The following is a 27,289-nucleotide window of genomic DNA, read 5'->3' on the forward strand; positions in this document are numbered from 1 at the left end:
TCCGCTCCCCACCCAGGCCTGATGCCTCGGCCAGAGGAGTTGACCCTCATCACCCTCTGATCACCAATCACTGGATCGGCCCCTTGACCAGGCCTGAGGCCTCTGGCAGAGGTGTCAGGCCTGGGCAGGGGACCCCTAGCTCCCTGGACTGCCAGCTTCGACCGTGCCCAGCTCCCATCGCTGGCTCCACCCCTACTTCCTGCTATCACTGGCCAGGGCGGCAAAGGCCCCTGATTCTCCGATCATGGCTGGGGGGCAGGGCAAAGGTGGCCCCAGGGCCGCCTTTGCCCTGCCCCCCAGCTCTTAGCTCCCCCCTGGGTTTCCGATCACTATTAGTGGCAGGGGGCTTCTTCCTGCTTTCCCTTTCGCCTCCCTGCATTGTGCCTGCATATGCAAATTAACCGCCATCTTGTTGGCAGTTAATTTGCATATAGCCCTGATTAGCCAATGAAAAGGGTATCCTCGTACGCCAATTACCATTTTTCTCTTTTATTAGATAGGATATGTAATATTATCTACTCAATCTTGCATCTTGATTATTTTAATCTATGACACCTAAAGGAATATTTTAGTACCAACTCTTCATAAATATTTTATTTTTATTTTGTTAATTCTCAACTGAGAATATTTTTCCCATTGATTTTGAGAGAGAGTGAGTGGAAGGGACAGGGAGAGACAGAAAGAGATTGGTTGCCACCCGCACTCACTCCAGCCAGGGCCAGGGATCGAGCCTGCAGCCTAGGTACATGCCCTTGACCAGAATTGAACCCGAGACCCTTCAGTCCTTGGGCCAGCGCTCTAACCACTGAGCAACCAGCTAGGGCTTCATACACATTTTAATAGTGGCATGCTATTCAACAAGCACCGATTAACTATTTCTTTGGTTAGGGATAGTAATATCTTCTTGAACATTATTCTAACCTTTTGTTAGAATAAAACAACATCTTAGGCACTAGTCAACATCTTGGTGCCTAAGCCGTTTTTCTTTCTTTTGGGTAACTTCCTTAGGATAGCATCCTAAAGTGAGAGTTACCAGCTCAAAGGACATGAATGCCTTTACTTTTCTTTTCTTCTTTTTTTTATTTTAAAGACTTTTTTAAAATATATTTTTATTGATTTCAGAGAGGAAGGGAGAGGGAGAGAGAGATAGAGACACCCATGATGAGAGAGAATCATGGATCGGCTGCCTTTTGCAAGTCCCCCACTGGGGATCGAGCCCACAACCCGGGCATGTGCCCTTGACCAGAATCAAACCTGGGACCCTTCAGTTCCCAGGCTGACGCTCTATCCACTGAGCCAAACCGGCCAGGGCCCTTTACGTTTCTTAATGCTGTAAAATTGACAGTACCCTTTATTTTCCCCCCTCTCTCAGTCTCACCCTGCCTGCAAAATCCCTGAGATGTCTTCCAACCTCTTCAACATTTACGGGAAGAGTCCTCTGGTTGTTCACTTCCTGCTGAACTACGCCACCCTGCGGCATTGTGGCAGAGACGTGCTGATGACCAGGACAGAAATAACCAAGACCGTCCCATATCCTTCCTTGCTTCCTCTTCCTAGAGCACCCAGCCCTTCATACAGCGCCTGGCACATAGTAGGTGCCTGTCAAGGGTGGCCATTGATAGAAGCCCACGGGCCAGAATCTTGCTCGTTTTAGTTCCACATCGGCCTCATGAACTGGCTGCGGGACCCTGGGCAAGTCGAATTACCTTGTGTAGAAAGCGTCTCCCCGATACCAGGATGAATGGGCTAACCAGGTTCTCGAATATTGCAACTCAGTCACGCCTCCCGGGTGCTCACTGACCCTGGAGTGTGTGTTGGTCAGGAATTTTGGGTGTGTTTCTCCTAACACACATCCCTTCTCCCAGACACATCAGCAAATTCCTGGCCCCATTGACGTTTATCCTAAAGATCTGGGAGAAAGCTCAGATCTTAAAACAGGTGTGCCATGTGCTGGTGTCCTGAGTCTTAGCAGTTTACCACAGAGGGTCAGATACGGATTCAAACAGATCTGGACTCAGGGGACTACTCAAGTGCTTCCCGGCTGAGTGAACTTAGACAAGTTCTAGCTTCTCTCTGGGCCTCATTTTTTCGTCTGTAAAATGGGGATAACAGGCCCTCCTCGTAGGACTTCTGCAGAGTGCAAGCGCAGTAGAGGCGGAGGCTGAGCAGGGTGCCTGGCAGGTAACGAGTGCTTGAATGGTACCTATCTACGTACACACAGCTCCACACCAAGAGGCTGCCCTGTCGCACTTCATATCCCCAAACCTCTTCTATGTCACATTTCATGGAGCTTTATTGTTTATGAAATGCTTTTCCTTCTATCACCTACTGTTCTGTAAAGACAGTGTAGTGTAGTGGGAGGAGCCTGGCTGGACACACACAGGCCTGGGACAGAGGGAGACAAAGAAAAAATTTTGACATATAAACATGAGCTAGGGCTGGAGAACCAAGATGGCGGCATAGGTTAACGCCGGAGTTTGCTGCTTTGAACAACTACTTCAAAAGTGAAACCAAAAAACGGACGGGACATCACCCAAAACCACAGGAACGCTGGCTGAGTGGAAGTCCTACAACTAGGAGGAAAGAGAAACGCACACGGACACTCAGAGGAGGCGCAGTGCTGAAGTCAAATTCTGAGGTGCGGAGTGCGCGGTTGGCGTTTTCAATCGGGAGGGAGTCGCAGACTCTGAGCTCCAGATCCGGGCGAGTCTTTAGGGACCCAGACTCAAACGGGAGAAGCGGGACTGTCTGGCTTCGGTCAGAGCGAGTGCAGCTTTCTCTCCAAGCTTTGCAGCAGGGGTGCTGGGACTCAGAGAGGCAAAGCCCCTGGGGACAGGACTGAGAGCCGCCATAACTGCTCTCTCCGGCCCACCCTGTTGATCCTGTGCGACCCGCCCCGCCCAAGCCCTGCACAGAGGCATTTGCCGGATAGCCTCAGGCAAAGGCTAGATTAGCACCTCCCTAGAGGACAGAAGTTCTCTCACTGCTGACACAGCTGATTCTCATAGCCACTTGGCCTGGAGGTCAAACCCTCCCTGGAATTAGCTACAACAATCAAGATTTAACTATAAGACTGCGAACAAAGACCACTAGGGGGTGCACCAAGGAAGCATAACAAAATGCGGAGACAAAGAAACAGGACAAAATTGTCAATGGAAGATATAGAGTTCAGAACCACACTTTTAAGGTCTCTCAAGAACTGTTTAGAAGCTGCCGATAAACTTAATGAGATCTACACGAAAACTAATAAGACCCTCGATCTTATATTGGGGAACCAACTAGAAATTAAGCACACACGGACTGAAATAACGAATATTATACAGACGCCCGACAGCAGACCAGAGGAGCGCAAGAATCAAGTCAATGATTTGAAATGCGAGGAAGCAAAAAACATCCAACCGGAAAAGCAAAATGAAAAAAGAATCCAAAAATGCGAGGATAGTGTAAGGAGCCTCTGGGACAGCTTCAAGCGTACCAACATCAGAATTATAGGGGTGCCAGAAGATGAGAGAGAGCAAGGTATTGAAAACCTATTTGAAGAAATAATGACAGAAAACTTCCCCCACCTGGTGAAAGAAATGGACTTACAGGTCCAAGAAGCGCGGAGAACCCCAAACAAAAGGAATCCAAAGAGGACCACACCAAGACACATCATCATTAAAATGCCAAGAGCAAAAGATAAAGAGAGAATCTTAAAAACAGCAAGAGAAAGAAACTCAGTTACCTACAAGGGAATACCATACGACTGTCAGCTGATTTCTCAACAGAAACTTTGCAGGCCAGAAGGGAGTGGCAAGAAATATTCAAAGTGATGAATACCAAGAACCTACAACCAAGATTACTTTATCCAGCAAAGCTATCATTCAGAATTGAAGGTCAGATAAAGAGCTTCACAGATAAGGAAAAGCTAAAGGAGTTCATCACCACCAAACCAGGATTATATGAAATGCTGAAAGGTATCCTTTAAGAAGAGGAAGAAGAGGAAGAAAAAGGTAAAGATACAAATTATGAACAACAAATATGCATCTATCAACAAGTGAATCTAAGAATCAAGTGAATAAATAATCTGATGAACAGAATGAACTGTTGATTATAATAGAATCAGGGACATAGAAAGGGAATGGACTGACTATTCTTGGGGGGGAAAGGGGTTTGGGAGATGTGGGAAGAGACTGGACAAAAATCGTGCACTTATGGATGAGGACAGTGGGTGGGGAGTGAGGGCGGAGGGTGGGGCGGGAACTGGGAGGAGGGGAGTTATGGGGGGAAAAAGAAGAGGAACAAATGTAATAATCTGAACAATAAAGATTTAATTTAAAAAAAAAAAAAAAAAAACATGAGCAAGGGATTGAGGCCTTGGTCCTGAAAGGAAAGAAAAGATGGAATTCCTTCCTATTCACCACTGTGATAACAGTAAGAATCTTAGATGACAGCGTGAAAAAAGTGGCCCTTCTGTCAGCAGGCAGAGAGAAGAGCTTCATTCACAGACAGGGAGTGGCCTCTTTCCAAAGCAGGCCCACTCTGCGTCTCCCGGCCCTCCTCCCCATGCACCAGGCACATGCCTCCAATATGCTGAGAGGCAGTAGCGACCGGCAGGGAGGGGTTTTCCTTGACCATGAAAGTCACTGAGTCCAGCCTGACCTACGCTGATGTCATCAACCTGACCCTGTGCAACATGAAGAAGCGAAGGGACAACCTCCTGCAGCTGACCCAGTTCCGGTGCAATGAATGGAGCTACTTTGACGAGTACCTAGCGGAGCTGCAGGACAACTTCCTCAGGTGAGCAGGGCATGGGGGGGCAGGGGGGGAGGCAGCGTTCAGCACCTGTCTGTCATAGGTGCCAGAGTAACTCTGATGGCTAGTCCCATGCCATCCTAAGCACATTCAGCTTTCCTTGTGGCCAGAATAAAAACTCCATGAGAACAGAGACCAGATCTTCATTTCATTCAAACATTGTCTCGGTTTTACATGATATTAAGGAATTCCTTTTGGTGTGTTCCTTTTTAAAAGGTATTATAATAGTTTTGTAGTTGTGTTATTTCCTAAGAGTCATATCTTAAGGAGATACATAATGAAGTATTTATGAATGAAATGACATGGTGTCTAAGATTTGCTTTAAAATAACCCACTAGGGGTGGGTATTGGTGTGGGGGACACAGGGAGTGGTAGGTTAGTCGAGATTGGCCTTATGTTGACAACTGCTGACGTTAGAGAACGGGTAAATGGTGTTCTGTACTCTTCTTGCTCTTTGACCATGGCCTGCCTACTTTATTTACTTTTATATATAAATTTTATGTTATAAAATTTCAAATAGATTTTTTAAAAAATGGTGGACATAACAAGAACAAAGGCGACACTGTTGATGTGGAATACTCCATGCAGATGGGCTAGGGCCCTTTCGGACATGGGTCACCACTCTTTTCTCTAATCGAGCACATCGGTTAGGCCAGTGGTCGGCAAACTCATTAGTCAACAGAGCCAAATATCAACAGCACTTCTTCAAAATAGACTCGCCCAGGCCGAAAACCGACTTCTGTGCATGGGCCACGAAGTTTCAATCGCCCTGTACGTGTGCGCGCCTGTGTGGTATTTTGTGGAAGAGCCACACTCAAGGGGCCAAAGAGCCGCATGTGGCTCGCGAGCCGCAGTTTGCCGAGCACGGGGTCAGGAGCACTGGCGCGGACGCTGGACGGACTGAAGCTCCGGCTCCCGCTCTCTCATTCTGTGTGAACTCGGTCCCTCAGTTAGCCCTGGGGGCTGGCATGCCACCTACATGACAATCGCAGTAGTGCTCATGGAGTGGTTGTGTGAATAAAAGATGTCCGGCTCAGTGCCTGGCTCAAAGGAAGTGCTCGGTGAATGACGCTATTAGAGAATACACACAGGCCCATACCACAAAACTGCAGGGTCCAAAGGAAAGTACGCGGTGGGAGGGCTGGAGCAGCCCTCCCTCGCCCCCCCCCCCCCCCCCCAGGAAAGGTAATCCGGCAACTATTTTGCAAGGTTCTCTGCTCTGAGTGAGGAAGAGCCTCGTTTGCACACGCAGGTGGAGCCGTGCGGGGAAGGAGCAGGGACGGTGCTGCTGGAGAATTCGTTTTCTTGTGAGTCGGAGGCCTGGTCCTCACACTTGTCTGGGGCAAGCATCCACAACTCGGAAGGCTGTTTGCAGAGCTCTCTGAAATGCTTCCACACAGAACTCTGCTACAAGCTCAGGATCCTCATACTAGTGGAAAGCAGGAGCCGAAGACGTGTGCAGGCTGCCACATCTCAGGAAATGACAGCGCAGAAAATATTATCCAGGAATTACATCCAAGTTTTTCCGTTAGAAAACGCGATCCTCACAAGGACAGCCGGCCGCTGGTTTTGGTCTCTTCGTTGCGAGCAGAAGCAGGCGCCGGAAAGTGAAGACAAGGTTGTGGCGGAAGATGGCGAAAATGAGAACGTTGTGTAACAGTTCCTCCCTTGGACTTGGGAAAAGACCCCCATCGTGGGAATAACTGCTGGTTGAGGCACAGCTCACTGCTAGCTTTTAAACATCTGCCCTTCTACGTCTGTCCTCCCACAGCAGAGAAGTATGGGACGACATCTTGCTTCACTCTAGCATACATTTACTGCTATTTGTCTACCTTGAGCACCCATAACCTGCTGCTCCATCAAGCACATGTCCACATTTCAGAAGTCAGCTGGTGTATTACCCAACTCAGCATTCCCACTGTGCACCCCGAGCTTATCTGGAGACAGCCCACTGAAAACCTCCTGTAACGCCAGCAGCAGCAGCCACCGTCCCGAGCACTTCCTGTGTCCCAGGCACTCAACCCTCCACACGCCTTAGGGCAGCGGTTCTCAACCTGTGGGTCGCGACCCCTTTGGTTGCGAATGACCCTTTCACTGGGGTCGCCTAAGACCATCCTGCATATCAGATATTTACATGACGATTCATAACAGTAGCAACATGACAGTTCTGAAGTAGCAACGAAAATAATTTTATGGTTGGGTCACAACATGAGGAACTGTATTTAAAGGGCCAGAAGGTTGAGAACCACTGCTAGGTACTATTATTCCCGTGTGAAGGTGAGTACACGGGCGTGGAGAGGTGAATTCTTTGGCCCCAGGTCACACAGCAAGTGCAGAGCTCCGACTGGAATCCAGCCGCCCTCCAAGCTCACGCTTCAGCTTCCTCCCGGGTGGTGGATCCCTCGCCGCCTCCTAATTGGAGGATGTGTTCCTTGGGTCAAGGGCCGCCCATTGTGCTCTCTGTGCCCAGGGCTGCTGGGACCTCAGTCACACCGCAAGGGCAGAGCTGCTGCTCCGCGATTAGCTCTCTGTTCATCAGTTTCTCTTGACAGGTGTCATGAATGAATTTGTAAATACTTGCCTCTCTTTACGAAGATAGGAGAGAAAAGTCCATACGGGCTCTGTAGTCTTTTTCCCTGTGTGTCTTTTCTCCCACAGGGAGACGAAGAATTTAGACCAAAGAGAAGCCGATAAAAAAAGGGCAAACCGCACATTCATCCCACCTTCAGCCTTTTATGAGGAAACCCTGGAAAAGAAACCTAAAGCCGACCAGGAGAAGGAGACCGAATTTCTTCTAAGGTTTGTTCGAAAAAAAGGTCAGGGGAAAAGTAGAAATGTGAGCAATGTAAGAATTCTTAATAATGGAAAAGTACATCAAAGTTCACTCACTCTTCTGTGTCCCTCAGTTCTCATTTTTAAAGTAGTCATGGTCGCAGAAAGAGTTGCCAGTGATTTTGTATTTCCTCCATGTCAAGTGTTTGTTCTTTCTGAGATGCATGGGTCAGAGCTCTTTGGTTGCAAGGGCCAGGAAACCAGCTCAGACTAGCTTGAGCAGAAGGAAAATCTAGTGGCTGCAGTAACCAGGCAGCCCACAGGTAAGTTGGCTGCAGCCACATTGATCCTAAAGGCTCAATGATATTTTCAGGATCGCTTAGCATAACACTATCCAGGTCCCTCCATGCTGTCTCAAAGGGTAAGAGATCCTTCTTTTTTACAGCTGCATAGTATTCCATGGTGTAAATATACCACAGCTTTTTTATCCACTCCTCTACTGATGGGCACTTAGGGCTGTTTCCAAATCTTAGCTTCTAAATCTTAAAAAAAAGATAATTTCGCCCTAGATGTTTTGGCTCAGTGGCTAGAGTGTCAGTCTGTGGACTGAAAGGTCCTGGGTTCGATTCCAGTCAAGGGCACATGCCTGGGTTGCGGGCTTGATCCCTAGTAGGGGGCATGCAAGAGGCAGCCAGTCAATGATTCTCTCTCATCATTGATGTTTCTATCTCTCTCCCCCTCTCCCTTCCTCCCTGAAATCAATAAAAAATGTATTTTAAAAAAAGATAATTTATTTTTTAAAATATATTTTTATTGATTTCAGTGAGGAAGGCAGAGGGAGAGAGAGATAGAAACATCAATAATGAGAGAGAAACATTGATTGGCTGCCTTCTACACACTCCACACACTGGGGATCGAGCCCAAAACCTGGGCATGTGCCCTGACCGGGAATCAAACAGTGCCCTGCAGGCTCATAGGTGGACACTCAACCACTGAGGCGCCCCAGCGGGGCTTCTTGGTTATCTTTTTAATGTCCGTAGGACCTGTAGTGATGTCTCCTCTTTCATTTCTAAGATTAGTAATTTGTGTCCTTTCTTTTTTTTCTTCTTAGTTAGCAAGGCTAGAGGCTTATCAATTTTTTTTTAAATATATTTTATTGATTTTTTACAGAGAGGAGGGGAGAGGGATAGAGAGTTGGAAACATCGATGAGAGAGAAACATCGATCAGCTGCCTCCTGCACACTCCCCACTGGGGATGTGCCTGCAACCCAGGTACATGCCCTTGACCGGAATCAAACCTGGGACCCTTCGGTCCGCAGGCCGACACTCTATCCATTGAGCCAAACCAGCCAGGGCGAGGCTTATCAATTTTATTGATCTTTTCAAAGACCCAGCTTTTGGTTTTGTTGATTTTCCCTATTGGTTTACTATTTTAAATTTTATTTATGCTCCAATTTATTTGTTTTTTAAGTTTTGAACAGTTGGGTTTATTTCAATAGCAAATGTGAAACTCATGCTTTAGGCAAGAGTACTACAGTAACTATATCAGGAATAGATGATTTCATACACTGTGTGCTCTGACTTTTTTTATTCTTTTCTTTTGCTTACTTTGGATTTAATTTTTTGCTCTTATTTTTCTAGTTTGCTCTTATTTTCTAGTCAAAACTTAGATTGATTTTAGGTCTTCTTTGGCAATATCTATTATATAAAAAGCCTGTGGTCGTCACACCATCATGCCTTAATGACCAATCAGCAGGAAGCTGCATGCGTGGGGTGGGCGGGGCTGCATGCGCAGTGAGGCGTGTGCAGGTGGGCAGGGACTTGACTCTGGAGGACTTGACAGGAGGTGTGGGCGGGTTTCTGGGTCCCGCCTCCCGCAGGAGCGGCAGCGGTGCCAGCCATGGGACTCTTTCTGGGTCCCTGAGCCATAGGACTCTGGGTTCTGGGTCTCACACGATTTCGTGCGCTGGGCCCTTAGTATGTATATAATGCTATAAATTTCTCTCTAAGCACTGCTTTCAGGATCCCCAAAATTTTAATAAATTGTATTTTCATGTTCATTTAGTTCAAAGTATTTTAAAATTTTTGTTGAGATCTCTTCTTTGACCCACGTGTTACATAGAAGTATGTTATTTAGAACAGTGGTTGCCAACCTTTTGGACCTCACGGACCACCAGTGGTCTACGGACCACCACTTGGCGACCGCTGATTTAGAAGCATGCTCTTTCTCTCTCTAGATCAGGCCCATGGCTTTCTCCCATCTCCTTCCCCCAGGCATGTTTTCTTTGCCTTTCTTTTTCCTAAGCTCCAAGGACCCTTCTTTTGTCTCTGTAACTTATTTCCTGAGCCCACACAGCCCAGCTGGCTCACTTCTTCCAGGGCTCACTTCTAGCTCTGTGACTGTCTAAATCAGCAGTTCTCAACCTGTGGGGTCACGACCCCTTTGGCAGTCGAACGACCCTTTCACAGGGTTTGCCTAAGACCATCCTGCATATCAGATATTTACATTACGGTTCATAACAGTAGCAATATTAGAGTTATGAAGTAGCAACGAAAATAATTTTATGGTTGGATCACAACATGAGGAACTGTATTTAAAGGGGCAGAAGGTTGAGAACCCCTGGTCTAAATAAACTTTTACTTGTATTTGGCAGGGGAGGATGTTATTTAATCTCCAAGTATTTGGAGGCTTTCCAGTTCTCTGTTATTGATTTCTATTTGATTCCATTTTGGTCTGAGAACAGACATTGCGTGATTTCTGTTCTTTTAAATTTCTTTTTTTTTTTTTAAATCCTCACCTCAGAATATTTTTTTCCATTGATTTCCAGAGAGAGTGGAAGGAAGGGAGGAGAGGGAGAGAGAGAGAAAAAAAAACATCTTTTTTTGTTGTTTTTATATATTTTTATTGATTTCAGAGAGGAAGGGAGAGGGGAAAGAGAGGAGAGAGAAACATCAATGATGAGAGAGATTCATTGATCAGGTACCACCTACACCCCCCCCACCACCACCACCACCAACTGGAGATCAAGCCCGCAACCCTGTGATGTGCCCCTGACCGGAATCAAACCCGGGACCCTTCAGTCCGCAGGCCTACACTCTACCCACTGAGCCAAACCAGCTAGGGCAGAAACATCTTGATCAGCTGCCTCCTGCACCCCCACAGAAGCTAGGGAACCTGCAACTGAGGTACAATGCCCTTGACCGGGAATCAAACTTACAACCCTTCGGTTCATGGGCCGATGCTTTAAGCAATAAGCCAAACCGGCCAGGGTTTAATTTCTTCAGGTATATTTTTTTGGCCCAGAATGTAACCTGTCATGGTATGTCACAGGTAAACTTGAGGAGAACGTATATTCTACTGTTGTTGGGTGGTGTGGTCTATAGATAACAATTATATCTAGTTGATTGATGGTATTGCTAAGTTCAATTATGTCCTTACTGACTTTCTGCCTGCTGCACCTGTCATATTCTGATAGACAGTGTCAAAGTCTCCAACTATGTAGTGGATTCATATATTTCTCCTTGCAGTTCACTCAGTTTTTGCCTCATGCAGCTTGGTATTCTATTGGTAGGAGCATACACGTTAAGAATTATGTCTTCTTGGAGAATTGACCTCTTTATCATTATATAATAACCTTATTTATTCCTGATAACTTTCCTTGCCTTAAAGTCTGCTTTGTCTGAAATTAGTATAGCTACTTCTGCTTTCTTTTTTCTTTTCTTTTTTTAATTAAATTAATTAATTTTTTTATTGTTTAAAGTATTACATATGTCTCCTTTTTCCATGATTGACCCACCAGGACAAGCTGAGAGAGCTTCTTTTTTAATTTTGTTTTATTGCTTAAAGTATTACAAAGAGTATTACATATGACTCCTTTTTTTCCCCCCCTGACAATCCCCTGGCCTCCCCTACCCCCCAGTGTCTTGTGTCCATTGGTTATGCTTATATGCATGCATACAAGTCCTTTGGTTGACCTCTTACACCCCCCACCACAACCCTCCCCGGGTTTCCTGCTGTAGTTTGACAGTCTGTTCAGTGCTGCTCTGGCTCTGTATCTATTTTTGTTCATCAGCTTATAATGGTCTTTATTATCCAGAAATGAGTGACATCGTGTGGTATTTTTCCTTCATTGACCAGCTTATTTCACTTAGCATAATGCTTTCCAGTTCCATCCATGCTGTTGCAAATGGTAAGAATTCCTTCTTTTTTACAGCAGCATAGTATTCCATTGAGTAGATGTACCACAGTTTTCTAATCCATTCATCTGCTGATGGGCACTTAGGCTGTTTCCAGATCTTAGCTATGGTAAATTGTGCTGCTATGAACATAGGGATGCATATATCCTTTCTGATTGGTGTTTCTGATTTCTTGGGATATATTCCTAGAAGTGGGATCACTGGGTCAATTGGGAATTCCATTTTTAACTTTTTGAGGAAACGCCATACTGTCTTCCATAGTGGCTGCACCAGTCTGCATTCCCACCAGCAGTGCACGAGTGTTCCCTTTTCTCCACATCCTCTCCAGCACTTGTTTTTTGATTTGTTGATGATAGCCATTCTGACAGGTATGAGATGATACCTCATTGTTGTTTTGATTTGCATCTCTTGGATGATTAGTGACTTTGAGCATGTTTTCATATGTCTCTTGGCTTTCTGAATGTCTTCTTTTGAAAAGTGTCCATTTAGGTCCTTTACCCATTTTTTTATTGGATTGTTTATCTTCCTTTTGTTAAGTTGTATGAGTTCCCTATAAAAGTGGGAGATTAAGCCCTATTGGTGATAACATTGGCAAATATGTTCTCCCATGCAGTGGGCCTTCTTGTTGTTTAGTTGATGGTTTCTTTTGCTGTGCAGAAGCTTTTTATTTTGATGTAGTCCCATTTGTTTATTTTCTCTTTAGTTTCCAAGGCCCTAGGAGCTGTATCGGTGAAGAAATTGCTTTGGCATATGTCTGAGATTTTGTTGCCTTTGGATTCCTCTAGTATTTTTATGGTTTCCCGTCTTACATTTAAGTCCTTTATCCATTTTGAGTTTATTTTTGTGTATGGTATAAGTTGGTGGTCTAGTTTCATTTTTCTGCATGTATCTGTCCAATTTTCCCAACACCATTTATTGAAGAGACTGTCTTGATTCCATTGTATGTTCTTGCCTTCTTTGTCAAATATTAATTGAGCATATTGGTTCAGGTCGATTTCTGGGCTCTCTATTCTATTCCATTGATCTACATGTCTGTTCTTATGCCAGTACCAAGCAGTTTTGAGAAAAGTGGCTTTGTAATACAGCATGATATCTGGTATTGAGATCCCACCTACTTTGTTCTTCTTTCTCAGGATCACAGCAGCTATTAGGGGTCTTATTTTATTCCAGATGAATTTTTGGAACGTTCGTTTTAGGTCTGTGAATTATACCATTGTACTTCTGCTTTCTTTTGATTAGTATTAACGTGGTATATTTTTCTCCATCAATTTACTTTTAACTGCGTTCTCTTTTTTTATTATGATTATTGATTTGAGAGAGAGAGAGAGAGAGAGAGAGAGAGAGAGAGAGAGAGAAACATCGATTGGTTGTTTCACTTATTTATGTATTCACTGGTTGATTCTTGTATGTGCCCTGACCAGGGATCGAACCTGCAATCTTGGTGTATGGAGATGATATTATGACCAACTGAGCTACCCAGCCAGGGCTTAACCCTATTCTCTTTTAAGAAACATTTCCAGAAGTCCCAGACATTTCCACATATACCTCATTGCTAGAACATGCTACATGACTACAACATCTTCCTTTTTAAGAAAATATCATTTTAAAAAGCATTTTGAGCCCAACCGGAGTGGCTTAGTGGTTGAGCATCGACCTATGAACCAGGAGGTCATAGTTCAATTCCCGGTCAGGGCACATGCCCAGATTGCGGGCCCAGTGTGGGGCATGCAGGAGGCAACCGATCAATGATTCTTTCTTATCATTGATGTTTCTATCTCTTGCTCTCTCTCCCTTTTTCTCTGAAATCAATAAAAATATGTTGTTGTTTTTTTAAAAAAAGAAGCACTTTGAGTCCCAGCTGGTGTGGCTCAGTGATTGAGCATCAACCCATGAACCAAGAGTTCACCAGTTTGATACCTGGGCAGGGCACATGCCTGGGTTGCAGGCTCAATCCCCAATGGGGGGGCAGTGCAGGAGGCAGCCAATTGATGTTTTTTTTTCTCATCAGTGTTTCTATGTATCTATCCCTCTCCCTTCCTCTCTCTCTAAAAATATCAATAAAACATTTTTAAAAATTCAGCTTGCAAAAAACAACCTATTCTGAATGCTCTTTTATAATTATACTAGAGGCCCGGTGCACAAAAATTTGTGCACTCGGGGGGGTCCCTCAGCCCGGCCTGTGCCCTCTCACAGTCTGGGACCCCTCGGGGGATGACTACCTGCTGGCTTAGGCCCACTCCCCAGAGGATTGGGCCTAAGTTGGCAGTCGAACATCCCTCTGGCAGCACAGGAGCCCTCAGGGGATGTCCACTTGCCAGTGGGGAGCAGGCCTAAGCTGCAGTCGGACATCCTTAGCGCTGCTGAGGAGGCGGGAGAGGCTCCCACCACCACTGCTGTACTGGCAGCCGTTAGCCTGGCTTGTGGCTGAGCAGAGCTCCCCCTGTGGGAGTGCACTGACCACCAGGGGGCAGCTCCTGCATTGAGCATCTGCCACCTGGTGGTCAGTGTGTGTCATAGTGACCAGTCATTTCCAGTTGTTCTGCTGTTAGGGTCAATTTGCATATTACCTTTTTATTATATAGGAGTGCCTGGTCAGCCTGGGTGAAGGGCTGATGGCTGTTTGCAGGCTGGCCACAGCCCCTTCAGAGTGGGGGTCCCCCGTGGGGTGCCTGGCCATCCTGGGTGAGGGACTGAGGGCTGTGTGCAGGCTGGCCACAGCCCCTTCAGGGTAGGGGGTCCTGCTGGGGTGCCTGGCCAGCCTGGGTGAGGGGCTGATGGCTGTTTGCAGGCTGGCCAAGTCCCCCAGCGGGGACCCTCACCCCATGAGGGTGTGGCCATCCTGGGTGAGGGGCTGATGGCTGTTTGCAGGCTGGTCACGGCCTCCAGCCACCCAAGCTCCCAGTGGAGGCTGGCTGGAAGCAGGTATCTGGGATTTATTTGTCTTCTATAATTGAAACTTTGTTGCCATGAGCGGAGGCCACAGCTGGCTCAGGGCAGGCGAGAAGCTTGGCTTCCTCCATCGCCCAGGCAACCAAGCCTCCTGCTTGCTCCAGCTCCATGGCTGCCAGCCACCATCTTGGTTGGGTTAATTTGCATATAGTAACTCTGATTGGCTGGTGGGCATGGCTTGGGGCATAGTGAAGGTATGGTCAATTAGCATCTTTGTCTTGTATTAGTGTAGATAATTACTAGAGGCCCAGTGCACAAATTCGTGCACCAATGGGGTCCCTCGGCCTGGCCTGCGGTATTGGTCCGAAACTGGCTCTCCAACATCTCCTGAGGGGTCCCAAATTGCGAGAGGGTGCAGGCCAGGTCAAGGGACCCCACCAATGCAAGATCGGGTCCGGGAAGGGATGCGGGAAGTTGGCCAGCCGGGGAGGGACTGTGGGAGGGCTTCAAGCATGTCCAGCCCACCTCGCTCAGTCCCGATTGACCAGACCCCAGCAGCAAGCTAACCTACCGGTCAGAGCATCTGCCCCCTGGTGGTCAGTGCACATGATAGCAAGCAGTTGAGTGGCCTTAGCATATCATTAGCATATTATGCTTTGATTGGTTGAACAACCAACCAGTCGACCGGACACTTAGCATATTAGGCTTTTATTATATAGGATTACTATTTTATAATTTTGTTGAGGTATAATTTAATATAAAATCTGCTCATTTTAAGGGTACAGTATTTTTTAAGTAAATGTATATAGTTTTGCAACAATTACTACAATCTAGTTTTAGAACTTTTTTTATCACTCCAGAAAGATTCTTATGCCCATTTGTAGTCAATCCCAATTACCTCCCCCCTTTTTCACAATCTCCCTGGAAGTACCATATTACATTACCACTTTATTTCAAGGGCCAGATATTAGTCACATTAGTTTCAAAGGAGGCTGGAAAATATAGGTGTTTTTATTTTATTTTATTTTATTTTAAATGGGCTCATTGACATCTTAAATAAAAACTGACTCCAGCCCTAGCCAGTTTGGCTACTCAGTGGATAGAGCATAGGCCTGAAGACTGAAGGGTCCTGGTTCAATTCCGGTCAGGGGCACATGCCTGGGGTTGCGGAATCAATCCCCAGTAGGGGGCGTGCAGAAGGTTGCTGATCAGTGATTCTCTCTTATTATTAATGTTTCTATTTCTCCCTTCCTCTCTGAAATCAATAAAAATATACATATTTTTTAAAAACTGACTCCATTGCTAAAGAAAAAGGGGAGAGTGGATGATGGGTTGGTAACTAACCGTATCTACCACAGATAGATGGTGTTATATTCTTTACTTTAGAAATGAAGTAATCAGATCTTAGTGAGTTGAGAAATTTAACCAAGGAAACCTTGCAGTCTTAAACCTTCTAATTTAAATTTTCCTTCAAACCAGAAAAAGGCCACAATGTTTTGATAATAGCAGTTTAGCCTGAGACCCACCTGTTTGAGCCATGGAATCTTATAGGATCAATGGTGGCTCATTAGCAGTCTTTTCGATATTTATTTTAGATTTTCAGAAGTATAAAAAGCCAGCTCAGTCGAATTCACCAATATGATTGTTGTTCCCTCAAACTTGACTAGCCTTCAACTACTTCTAACCAAGCTAACCCCTTGAAACCCCGCTCAGGGGTCACCTTCAGGAAGTCTCCTTGACTTGCCTACTCAGGGTACCCAGTATGTACCCTGTGCTTTCCTGATCACACTCCACAGAGCAGAGCCTGCTCTAGTCAGAGTTTGTTTAACTCCTAGATTAAAGACTTGTTCTCGAGGTTGGGAATCTTGTCCTAGCTGACCTTGTTTTCCCAGGGCCTAGTCTGGTGCCTGGCACCCAACAGGTCCTCAGTCAGTGCTTAGAAAATGAATGCGGGAGCCCTAGCCAGTGAGCCTCAGCTGGTTGAGCATCATCCTATGCACGGAGAGGTCACCAGTTTATTCCCAGTCTGGGCACATGCCCAGGTTGCGGGCTTGATCCCCTGCTGGGGGCGTGCAGGAGGGAGCCTATAGATGTGTCTCTTATTGATTTTTCTCTCTCTCTCCCCCTCTCCCTTCCTCTCTCTAAAAAATCAATAAAAACATATTTTAAAAAATGAATGAGGGAGTCATCGCAGTGTGTTCCACACTCTGCTTTAGATGTTTGCTATTGCCAACGTTATTGATTGATTTGTAAACTTTTTCTTTCAACACCTATCAAGGTTCCGGTGACAACTTTGAAGAAATCACACTGAATTTTTAAGCTGATTTGTGTTGATGTCTTTTTTGTTTTCCCACAGGAGGGAAAAAGAGGAGGAAGAGAGACATAAGTTGTATGACTCTTCCTTGCCACTTTCAAGTCATGATGAAAGCTCCTATGATGATTCTGATTTCAGGTAGGTAGAACAGCAACAGGAGAAGAAAACAAAAATTGTGGCCAAAGACTGAAAAATAACAATAATGATTCCCAGGAGAGAGAAGAGAGTTCATTATAATTTTTTGTAGGCTGAGTGAAAAACAGGAGTGAGGAGTTTTTTACTTGGGTGACTACATTTATTGATGCATTTAGTCTTTTACCCATTTTTTTATATTATAACTAATAATTATAACTAATAATATTAAATTATAATATAAGTAGTGGCCCGATGCATGAAATTCGTGCACATTAAAAGGGAATTAATTAGAGAGTCAAGTCCCCTCACACCTGTGCAGGCCTCAAAATCACTTGAGACCCAGACCTAGCTGGCCCCACCCCCACAGGGCAAGACCCAGACCTGGCTGGCCACACACCTGTCAAGCCCGACCCCCCGCAGCGTCACATCAGTGCTGGGCGGGGACACACGCAGGTAGTGCCACGTCCCAGGCCAGGACACAGGCAGGCAGCATCACAACCCTGGCCAAAGATGCAGGCAAGCAGCTTCACCTCAGCGCTGGGCATAACATTAGCACTGGGCAGGCCTGGGCGTGCCTCCACTGGGGGCGGAAGTCCCCATCCTGCCCCCTAGCTCCTGTGCGTGTGCAACCCATTGACTGGTTGTGACTCAGACACCGTTAGGACCAATTCGCATATTACCTCTTTATTATATAGGATAATGACTGCCATTTATTAACTGGTTACTCTGTGCCACGCGGTAAGCTGAACAGATGAGGAACATGGCCCCATGTGAACCTTTATAGCAGCCAGGAAGAGTGGCGGTCATCCACTGTGTTCCTGCAGCAGCAGGCCCAGGTTTGTAGAGACTTCACCACGTCCCTACAGGGAACACTGGGTAAATAACAGCAACTAAGACACAGTCCCTATTTTCAGGGGCTCACATCTGTTAGAAAGAAGGTGGATGTATCAGCAAGTAAGTTCCAGAGGCGCTGTTCCAGAGAGGGGACAAAGATGGCAGCAGCCTGGAGCCACGCAGAAACACTGTAAAGAAGTGTGCTTGACCTGAGTAGGCACCTGCCAGGCAGAAGGCAGGGGATGAGAAAGGGCTGGTGTGCTCAGTGGGTGGAGCAGTGGAGGCAAAGGCTCTGAGGCAGGAGGTCATGGAGGTCCGTGAGCGGCTTCAGGAGAGGTGAGCCTGGAGATGATCCCTGGACAAATCATGAAGGGATTTCCATGAAGCGCTTGATGTCCTAAGTCGTGGAGAGTCACAGAAAGTTATTAAACAGGGAAACCGCATGGCCATAGTTGGACTTTAAAAGTCTTGATGTGCCCTCGCTGGTTTGGCTCAGTGGATAGAGCATTGGCCCTCAGACTGAAGGGTCTCGGGTTCGATTCTGGTCAAGAGCACATACCCTGGCTCTGGTTGGGGCGTGTGCAGGAGGCAACCACATGTGTCTCTCTCACATTGATGTTTCTCTCTCTGTTTCTCCCCTTCCCTTCCACTCTCCCAAAAAACCAATGAAAAAATATCCTCGGGTGAGGATTAACAAAGAAAATAATAATAAAAGTCCTGATGGCAGATGGTGGTCTTCACAAAGGGAGGATATATGTATTTGGGGGGACTTGCAAAGTCTCCCATAAAGATTTACCTCTGTGTGGAACCCTAGCTATACCTCTTGACTAGTAGTCCACAAGCTTTCTTGATCTTGTCTCTCTCAGTAAAATATTTATGAGAATTCAGCCCCTAATAATACATTAATTATTTAGAAACTATCCTATCTAATAGAGGAAATATGCTAATTGACCCTCATGCCATCGCAAAGATGGCGGCGCCCACGGCCAATAAGGAAGGAATATGCTAATTGACTGCCCCCACCCTCAAAGATGGTGGTGCCCACAGCCACAAGATAGTGGCACCCAGTCCCCTCAGGGCCGCCGGGGTGGCAGGCACGTGGCAAGGCCAGGCCTGCCCCCAGGTGGGCCCAGCCACTCCGCACACCTGCTTCTGGAGTCCCCCAGTCCCCTCAGCCCCCCAGTCGCCCAGGGCTGCCCGAGGCTCAGGTAACCAGGGCCAGCCAAGGTTTGCGCTGCTGGCAGTGGCAGCAGCAGAGGTGTGATGGGGGCGTTGCCTTCCCCTGATCGCTGGGTCACCTCACGCCCCTGAGGGCTCCCGGACTGTAAGAGGGGGTAGGCCGGGCTGAGGGACCCCCCACTCCAGTGCATGAATTTTCATGCGCCGGGCCTCTAGTATATATATAGGTGTCCCTTCAAAATGTATCCATACTCTGAATGATTATAAAGTCAGTGTTTATTAGCATAGAGTTCATTTTCAAAATTTAAAAGAATCTATAGAAATAAATAATTTTTTTTGTCATCACATGTTTTTAAACTGATGACCTTTCTGGTCCAGGCACTGCTTATAAATAACATGAAGCAATGGAATCGTAAGAATCATTTTTTTCAGTATTTGTGCACCCTCAATTCTTCAACTTGTTGCCTGTTTTGTACCATAAACTTTATCTTTTATGTATCTCTATAAAAAAGTCTAGTAGATAAATTTTCTTTGTTCAAAGCTTAGTCTGGCTTCGCCCATTATTTCAAATCAGTTTAACCGGGAAAGGAGTGAAAATTAAGTGAGTTATCAGTTGTTAAAGTGTGTACACGCTTTTGGGGACACCCTATTTATCTATCTATCTATCTATCTATCTATCTATCTATCTATCTATATAGTATGTTATATATTAGATATAAATATATACTTCTATACTAATATAGTATATATACTATAAAACATAGAGAAAATAGAAATTAAAGATGATGCGATAATAATACATAACTAGAATTTCCAATATCTTCTCCTTTATAATGGCTCTGCTGTGGACCTATCTGTGGTAGAGATAACCACTCGGGACCAGCCCCCACAAGTAAATATCAATAAGATAAAGGTGTCCCCCACAGGAAAAGATGAAGCAGTAGAAGGAGCTTTAACTCTAAAGAGATCTGGGGTTTTGAATCTTTGCTGCGCCCTCTCTGTGACTTTAGGTCAAGTTACAAAGTTCTCTTGGCCTGTTTCCTTGGGCTTAAAGAGTGTGGCTGGTTATGTATAAAAGAACTAACCCATATGAAGAGCCTGGCATAGAAACTGCCAATACGAATAGTCATTATATTATTTTTCTCTAAAACTGCTACATTTCTTACTCCAAAGCCTTGGGGCATCCTGATGGAGAGCCCTGGGCCAGCTCACCCCTGGGGGCAGACCATTCCCTGCTCACTCACCGCTGGGAACGGAAATGGCGAAACTCCAGAAAATGCACAAGTTTTACCCACAGGGAAGCGCCCCCACGCTCCAAAAGTCACGTTCAGACAGGGAACAGCCGGGTCCAAAAACATCCTCCTAGACACCGCTACCAGAAGTCACTGAGGATCAGTGGCCCAGCCCTCTAGGGGCCTGAGGAAGAGCAGACCAGCTCCTCCTGTTGCAAATACCGAGAGACATTGAGGACAAGTGGCCTCCCCTGTGCTGAGCACGTTCCATCAGTGTCCCATTAAGGTCTCAGAAAAGTCCCTGGAGGTAGATGTCATTGTTCCTGGTTTTCAAAGGAGGCAGCTGGGGTCCACTTGAGTGGAGGCACAGGCTCCTGGGTGGGGAGGTGGGGGGAGGTGGGGGGGGGTGCGGGTCTCTCAAATACCCGTGTCTCATCAGGCTACTCTTTTGCTTAAAACCTAGTTTCTCCTCATCCCCTAAGGAACCGAGGAGTAAAGTCCAAACGCTTAGACACCAGACCGCCATGAGGTGCCCCTACTCCTCTCCTCTTTCTCCACCCCCGACCTCTCCAGCCAGATTGAGCCCCTGCAGCTGCCCTAAGAGGCCCAGCTCCTCCTGCCTCCAGGCCTTGCTTGGCCCAAGCCTCTTCCTCTGCAGGAAATGCCCTTCCCCGCCCACTCGGCCCTCCTTCCCCAGCCGGCCCTGCTGCTGCTTCAGAGTCAGTGCAGAGGACATCTCCTCCTCCAGGAAGCTTTCCCTGACAACACCCCCCCCCCCCCCGAAGGTCAAGGTCAAATGCTTCTCCTCTAAGCTCTCAGGCTTTTTATAACATGAAAACTCACTGAGCCCAAAGCAGTGCAAGGAACGGCGTTGGAACATTCTGGGTTGGGCGATCAGAGCAGACCCATTTTGAAGAAAGCACCGAGTTACTGCTCCAGGGCTGAGCAAGAGGCAGGCTGCACGCACAGATGGAATAAGAGTAAAGGAGCAGGTGCTGACCCATTCAGGGCGTTTTCCTGAGTTCTCACCGCCCTCATTCACCCATCTGTCAGGGACAAGACAGCCAGAAGTCATAGTGCTCTTTGCAGAAGTCCATAAAAATCTTATCATTTTCAATTCTGGCACCCAATAAAGGACAACTGACTAGCACCGTGGTCGGCAAACTGCGGCTCGCAAGCCACTTGTGGCTCTTTGGCCCCTTGAGTGTGGCTCTTTCTAAGCCTTAGGAGGACCCTAATTAAGTTAATAACAATGTACCTACCTATATAGTTTAAGTTTAAAAAATTTGGCTCTCAAAAGAAATTTCAATCATTGTACTGTTGATATTTGGCTCTGTTGACTAATGAGTTTGCCAACCACTAGCATAACATCTGAATTTTTAGTATATCTGCAAAGTTTGGTATCTTAAATTAAAATATCACCTAATGTGTTAAGAAATCACAGTGAGCCCTGGCCATCTGGCTCAGTGGTTAGAGTGGCAGCCCTTGGACTGAAGGGTCGTGGGTTTAACTCCAGTCAAGGGCAGGTACCTCGGCTACAGGCTCAATCCCCAGCACATGCCGGAGGCAACCAGTTGATGTGTGTGTCTCACATCCATGTTTCTCTCTCTTTGACTCTCCCCCTCCCTTCTACTCTCTCTGAAAATCAATGCAAAAAATGTTTTCAGGTGAGAATTAACAACAACAACAAAATCACAACTAATGTTTTACTTAATTATAACTTTTTCTTATTCATTAGTTGTTATCACCTTGAGCAGTGGCACACAACAGAGTTTCCATAGCTAAAACTTACTCAGTGCCTGGCCAGGCCCTTATTCTGCCCTAAGCGCGATCCATGTATTATTCAATTCTCACAGCTTTCCTGCGAGATACGGGATGTCATTATTTTCATTTTACAACTGAGGCGTGGAGAGGCTTAGTGACTTCCTCAGGCTCCCTCCCGCTCCCCCTCCTCTCTTCCTTTCTTCTTTTCTTATTAGTCCTCACCTGAGGATATGCTTATTGATTTTAGAGAGAGAGGAAGGGAGAGGGAGAGAAACATCAATCAGTTGCCAGGGATCAAAGACTCTTCAACCAACTGAGCCACCCTGCCAGGGCTGGCCTATTCTTAAGAAAAAGCTTAAGAGATAAACTTACTATGAAGAAAGTTTTATGAGTTGTTTTTTTTTTGTTTTGTTTTTTAAAGAAACAACCACTGATACTGACTTATAGCTGGATGGTTGGACTATGAAATCTTCAGGTCAGTAGTAGCTTATAAATACTATTATTTTTAACATTCCTTTTACAATGGGAGAGGAGACCAACCACTTCAGTTCATTTTAACAAGTATTCATTGCTCTTTCCTCTTCCCTGAACATGGTATAGACACTGTCGTTAACTGGCTAATTCTTACTTGACCCTTAAAGCCCAGCTCAGGCATCACTGCCTGTTTTGTAGTCTGTGTCTGTCTTCCTCTCTGTACTGTAAGTCTCCCAAGTTCAGACACTTTGTCTCATTCAGCATTGAATATCCTGCGCTTCATGTGGCAGCACATAGTAGGGATTCAGCAAATTTGTAAAATGGTGATGATAACGGTATGTACAGCATAAAGTTGTTAGGAGGATTAAATTGGTTAAAGTTTTTAAAACAGAATAGTGCCTGATGCAGAGTAAACGTAAGTGCTTATTATATTAGCCAATTAATAGTTCTACAAAGCTTGTTCCAAAAAATTGCACTCCCCTGGACCCCTTCCCATTCCCCACAAACAATACTTTCACTTTCTTAACAGATTAGTTTAGTATTTGATTTCCTTTTTACGTCTAAATTCCATGCTGCTCTGCTCCTTGATTTTTCGGTGTTAGGCTTTATCGAGTTCTCATTAGGAAAGGTGAGGACAGGGCTCTCTCTCATACGCACACACTTCCCATCTCCCACCCTCCCAATGTGTTTCAGTTGTGGGCTCATTAATCAGCTTTATTATACCATCAATACCATTGCCATGAGCCACTGAGTGTACTATGGTTATTTTTCTTTTCTTGCAAAACGATTTGCTATCACTGGAACCAAGTCTCTCTCTTTGTTAATCTGCCTGTTTTCTCCCCCCCCCCCTTTTTTTTCTTATGTACTTACCATAATTTATCTCCAAATTCCACTCAGTTGCATAAATCTCCTCCCAGTACATTCAGGCACTTTACAATTCAAGCACGTCAAACTTAAACAAGGCATGCGGCCCACCGCCGCGAGTTTGACATGCTTGCACCGTCAATCAGCCTCACCTTCTGACCTGCTTCCCTCTGGGCGGTTGGTTTCTAGCTGTTTATGTCATCCTGGGGATTCCCTTCTTCATTCTCTAGATCACACTGGCTTTTAATCTGTTTCCATTTGTGTCTTTATGGTTCATCCACAGAGAGATGAGCAAGTCGAAAGCAATGCAGAAAAAGACAGCCCCTCACCTTCTGGCCAATCTGGAGGAATCCTTGTCCAAGAACTGGGAGAACTTTCGGGATGAAGCCTGCACATGGGCTTAATCTAAAACAGAAACAAGACAAACAAAAAATAATACTTCAGCACACCTAGTCATTCCCAGTCCGTGGGAAAAAGAATATTAAAGTTCACTCCTACCCTGGGCCAAAGTCAAGATGTAAAGTGAAGTTAATTAACCTTCATTCATTCATTCATTCATGCATTCATGCATGCATGCATTTACTTACTAATTTTTTCATTCACTTGTTTATTAATGACACCATGGAATATATATTATTATTATGTAACATAGTAATCATAGGAGACATCATTTTATTGAGCACCTATTATGTGCTGAGTGCTCTGTTAAAGTGTTTTTAAATATTATCTCTGTCACTCCTCCTGTGCCCTGTCCACCCCTCCGCCACCCCCCGCCCCCCGAGATGGTACTGTTACCTCCATTTCTCCTAGGAGGACACTGGGGCTTGGAGAGGTTGAGCAAAGATTCAGTAGGTGTCTATTCGGTGCCATGCCTGCATTTGTCCCTGTGGAAACAGATGAATAAAGACCCAGTCTCAGCCCTAGCTGGTTTGGCTCAGTGGAAAGAGCATCAGCCTACAGCCTGAAGGGTCCCGGGTTCAATTCCGGTCTTATCTTGCCCTGCATGTGATTATCTGTTTCTGTATCTATCTTCCCTATGAGACTCGTGGCTTCTTAAGAACAGATCTGTCTCCATCTCCATTTCCAGCAGAGAGCTGGGTCACGTGTTTAATAAACGGTGCTTATATAAACTGTCATGCGCATGCCTGTTTAGGTAGCTATGTGCCAACTTTGGAGTTTTTCAAACTTGGAAATAAACCTAAATAAATGAGAAAGCCCCAAATGACTGATATATTTGTATGTGTGTATATATATATATATATATATATATATATATATATACACACTACTGTATTTGCCTGTACACTCCTCTGTGGCCCCAATTAGGGTTTGTATCTTGTTTGTTGAATTCCTAGCACCCAATTCCTAGTACAGCATCTGACAATCTTTTGAATGAATTAAATATGTTTAAGGGGAGATGTACCCAGTGAAATTCTTTTTTTCAGGATGACCCTTCATTCTTTAGTTCTCTACTAGAGGATTTCTCAAATTTGAGCTCTTTAAACTCTAAGATTATATATCTATAGGCATCAGTTTGAGGAATCATATGCATCTATTTGATTATAAGGTGGTTGTCCACAGAGGGGCAATAAGGTGTAATGGTTTAAAATTCAGATCTTAACTGTAATCCCACTGCCTGTTGTTGTTTTTCTTAGAATATCATAAAAAATGACACAAATTTTTTTAATTTTATGGAGAATTTGTTGCCTCGCTGAAGGATTTGAGAAACTGTGAAAACTAAATGATACAATTACTAATTGATAAAAAAAAGTTCTGGATTGCCCTGCTCTATATCTAGCACTTCATTATTTTATTGTTCAGATTTAATTTCTTGCTCCATCTGGAATCTATTCTGGTACAAGGTGTGAAGTATGGTTCCAAATTTATTTTTCTTCCAGATGACTACCTAGTTGTTCCAACAACATTCGTTGGATTCATCACTTCCCCACTGATTTGAAATGTCACCACCATATTCAGAATTTTTATCTGATATGGAAGACATCTTTTTTTCTGATTTGAATGGCATCAGAATGAATTTTAATTACCACAGGGTTTTGCCCTACCTGGTTTGGCTCAGTGGATAGAGTGTCGGCCTGTGGACTGAAGGGTCCTGGGTTTGATTCCAGTCAAGGGCACATGCCCAGGATTGTGGGCTCAACCCCCAGTAGGGTGTGTGCAGGAGGCAGCCATCATGATTCACTCTCATCATTGATGTTTCTATCACTCTCCTCTCCCTTCCTCTCTGAAATCAATAAAAATATTTTTAAAAAGTAAATAACACGTTTTAAAAACCCATTTAAGCCCTAACTGGTTTGGCTCAGTGGATAGAGCGTCGGCCTGCGGACTGAAAGGTCCCAGGTTCGATTCCGGTCAAGGGCATGTACCTTGGTTGCGGGCACATCCCCAGTGGGGGTTGTGCAGGAGGCAGCTGATGGATGTTTCTCTCTCATCGATGTTTCTAACTCTCTATTCCTCTCCCTTCCTCTCTGTAGAAAATCAATAAAATATATTTTAAAAAAAACATTTAAAAGTTTTATATAACCATCAATATCATATTCAAACAAGATTTTCATCCTCACTTCATGAATTACAGGCTCCTTTCAGTTTCTTTAAGTGTACTGCACACAACCTTCAAATATTATGAGCATTTCTCTCTCCCAGCTGTCACTACACCAAACTACATATGTTCTATTTCCCTAAATCCTCTTGCTGTGCTCTTTGCAGCTCTTCTGTACAGTTGATGTCTCCATGTAACAAGTTGCGCAGAAATCGCTATAATTATTTTAGGTGAGTCCTCAAAGTGAACGCCTATTGTCACTATCCAATTCATCCCAACAATGAGCATGAATTTCCATTCGGCATGAAGGACAGGCGATGTTTCTGGAAAACAACAGGTTTTGGAGAGCCATTTGTTAGCTCTTTAGACAATCAACCTGGGGGAGGGGAGCCATGCCCTACAAAATGACAACTGCTGTTGTGGGGATTTGTTGCTATTTATTCCAGCAAAATGGTCCAGACACCGAAGAAAAAGGGTCGCCCTGTACTGGGTCTTGAACCCAAAAACTGTTTGCACAGATATTCAGCCAAGACACATCACAGCCTCCACCTCAACAGATGCTCTCTCAAATGTTTCATGACTCTCCTCAATAGTCAGCATTTAAGAGACAGCTCTGCTGACATGAAAGCTGGCTTAACATTTCTATTTAAAAGCTGGACCAGACTGTGTTTGGCTTCTGTTGTGTATTTAACATTTCAAGTTAACGTTGTGGCAGGTCTTCGCGTCGCCAGCATATCATCCAGTCCCGGCGGCGGTCCAAAGTGCTCAGCAGCCTCCGAGACTCCATGTCGGGGCCATGCTTTTGAGAAAGAACGGATAGAATGTGCACATGCAATCCGTGGCTTCCGCACAGAGAGTGCGAGAGAGAATATGATGACTTCCTAGAAAGCCTGCTTTGCAGAAAACGATGACCCGGTGACCCGTCTGAGTGCCATCCCGTGGCAGCAGGACAAGCTAATAACGGAGGGGACTACAGCTCCACCCACCTCCAGGAGAGGGCATCCGAGAGCAGCTGCCCGGGGTTGGAGGCTGATTTTCAAGTTCCTTGTTCTCCCTGGAAAGTGTATGTACTGACAACTGACACTCTAAGTGTCTAACAAGAAAAGATTGTGCCCTGGCCGGTTTTGCTCAGTGGATAGAGCTTCGACCTGAGGACTGAAGGGTCCCAGGTTCGATTCCGGTCAAGGGCACATGCCCAGGTAGTGGGCTGGATCCCCAGTGGGGAGCGTCCAGGAGGCAGACGATCAATGATTCTCTCTCATCATTGATGTTTCTATCTCTCTC

General features: G+C 45.4%; 1 protein-coding gene across 1 annotated transcript in view; it reads left to right on the plus strand.

The window, feature by feature from the left end:
* FAM227A (family with sequence similarity 227 member A) overlaps positions 1–23,852 on the plus strand; it is a 58,906-nt gene extending 35,054 nt beyond the window's left edge. The window contains exons 9-12 of the mRNA XM_059680872.1: positions 1,373–1,530; positions 4,627–4,779; positions 7,453–7,593; positions 23,732–23,852. Of these exons, the coding sequence (XP_059536855.1) occupies positions 1,373–1,530; positions 4,627–4,779; positions 7,453–7,593; positions 23,732–23,852 (573 nt within the window). The remainder of the gene's footprint in view (positions 1–1,372; positions 1,531–4,626; positions 4,780–7,452; positions 7,594–23,731) is intronic.
* The last annotated feature ends 3,437 nt before the right edge of the window (positions 23,853–27,289 follow it).

Source organism: Myotis daubentonii, chromosome 2, assembly GCF_963259705.1.
Source record: "Myotis daubentonii chromosome 2, mMyoDau2.1, whole genome shotgun sequence".
Taxonomy (NCBI): Eukaryota; Metazoa; Chordata; class Mammalia; order Chiroptera; family Vespertilionidae; genus Myotis; species Myotis daubentonii.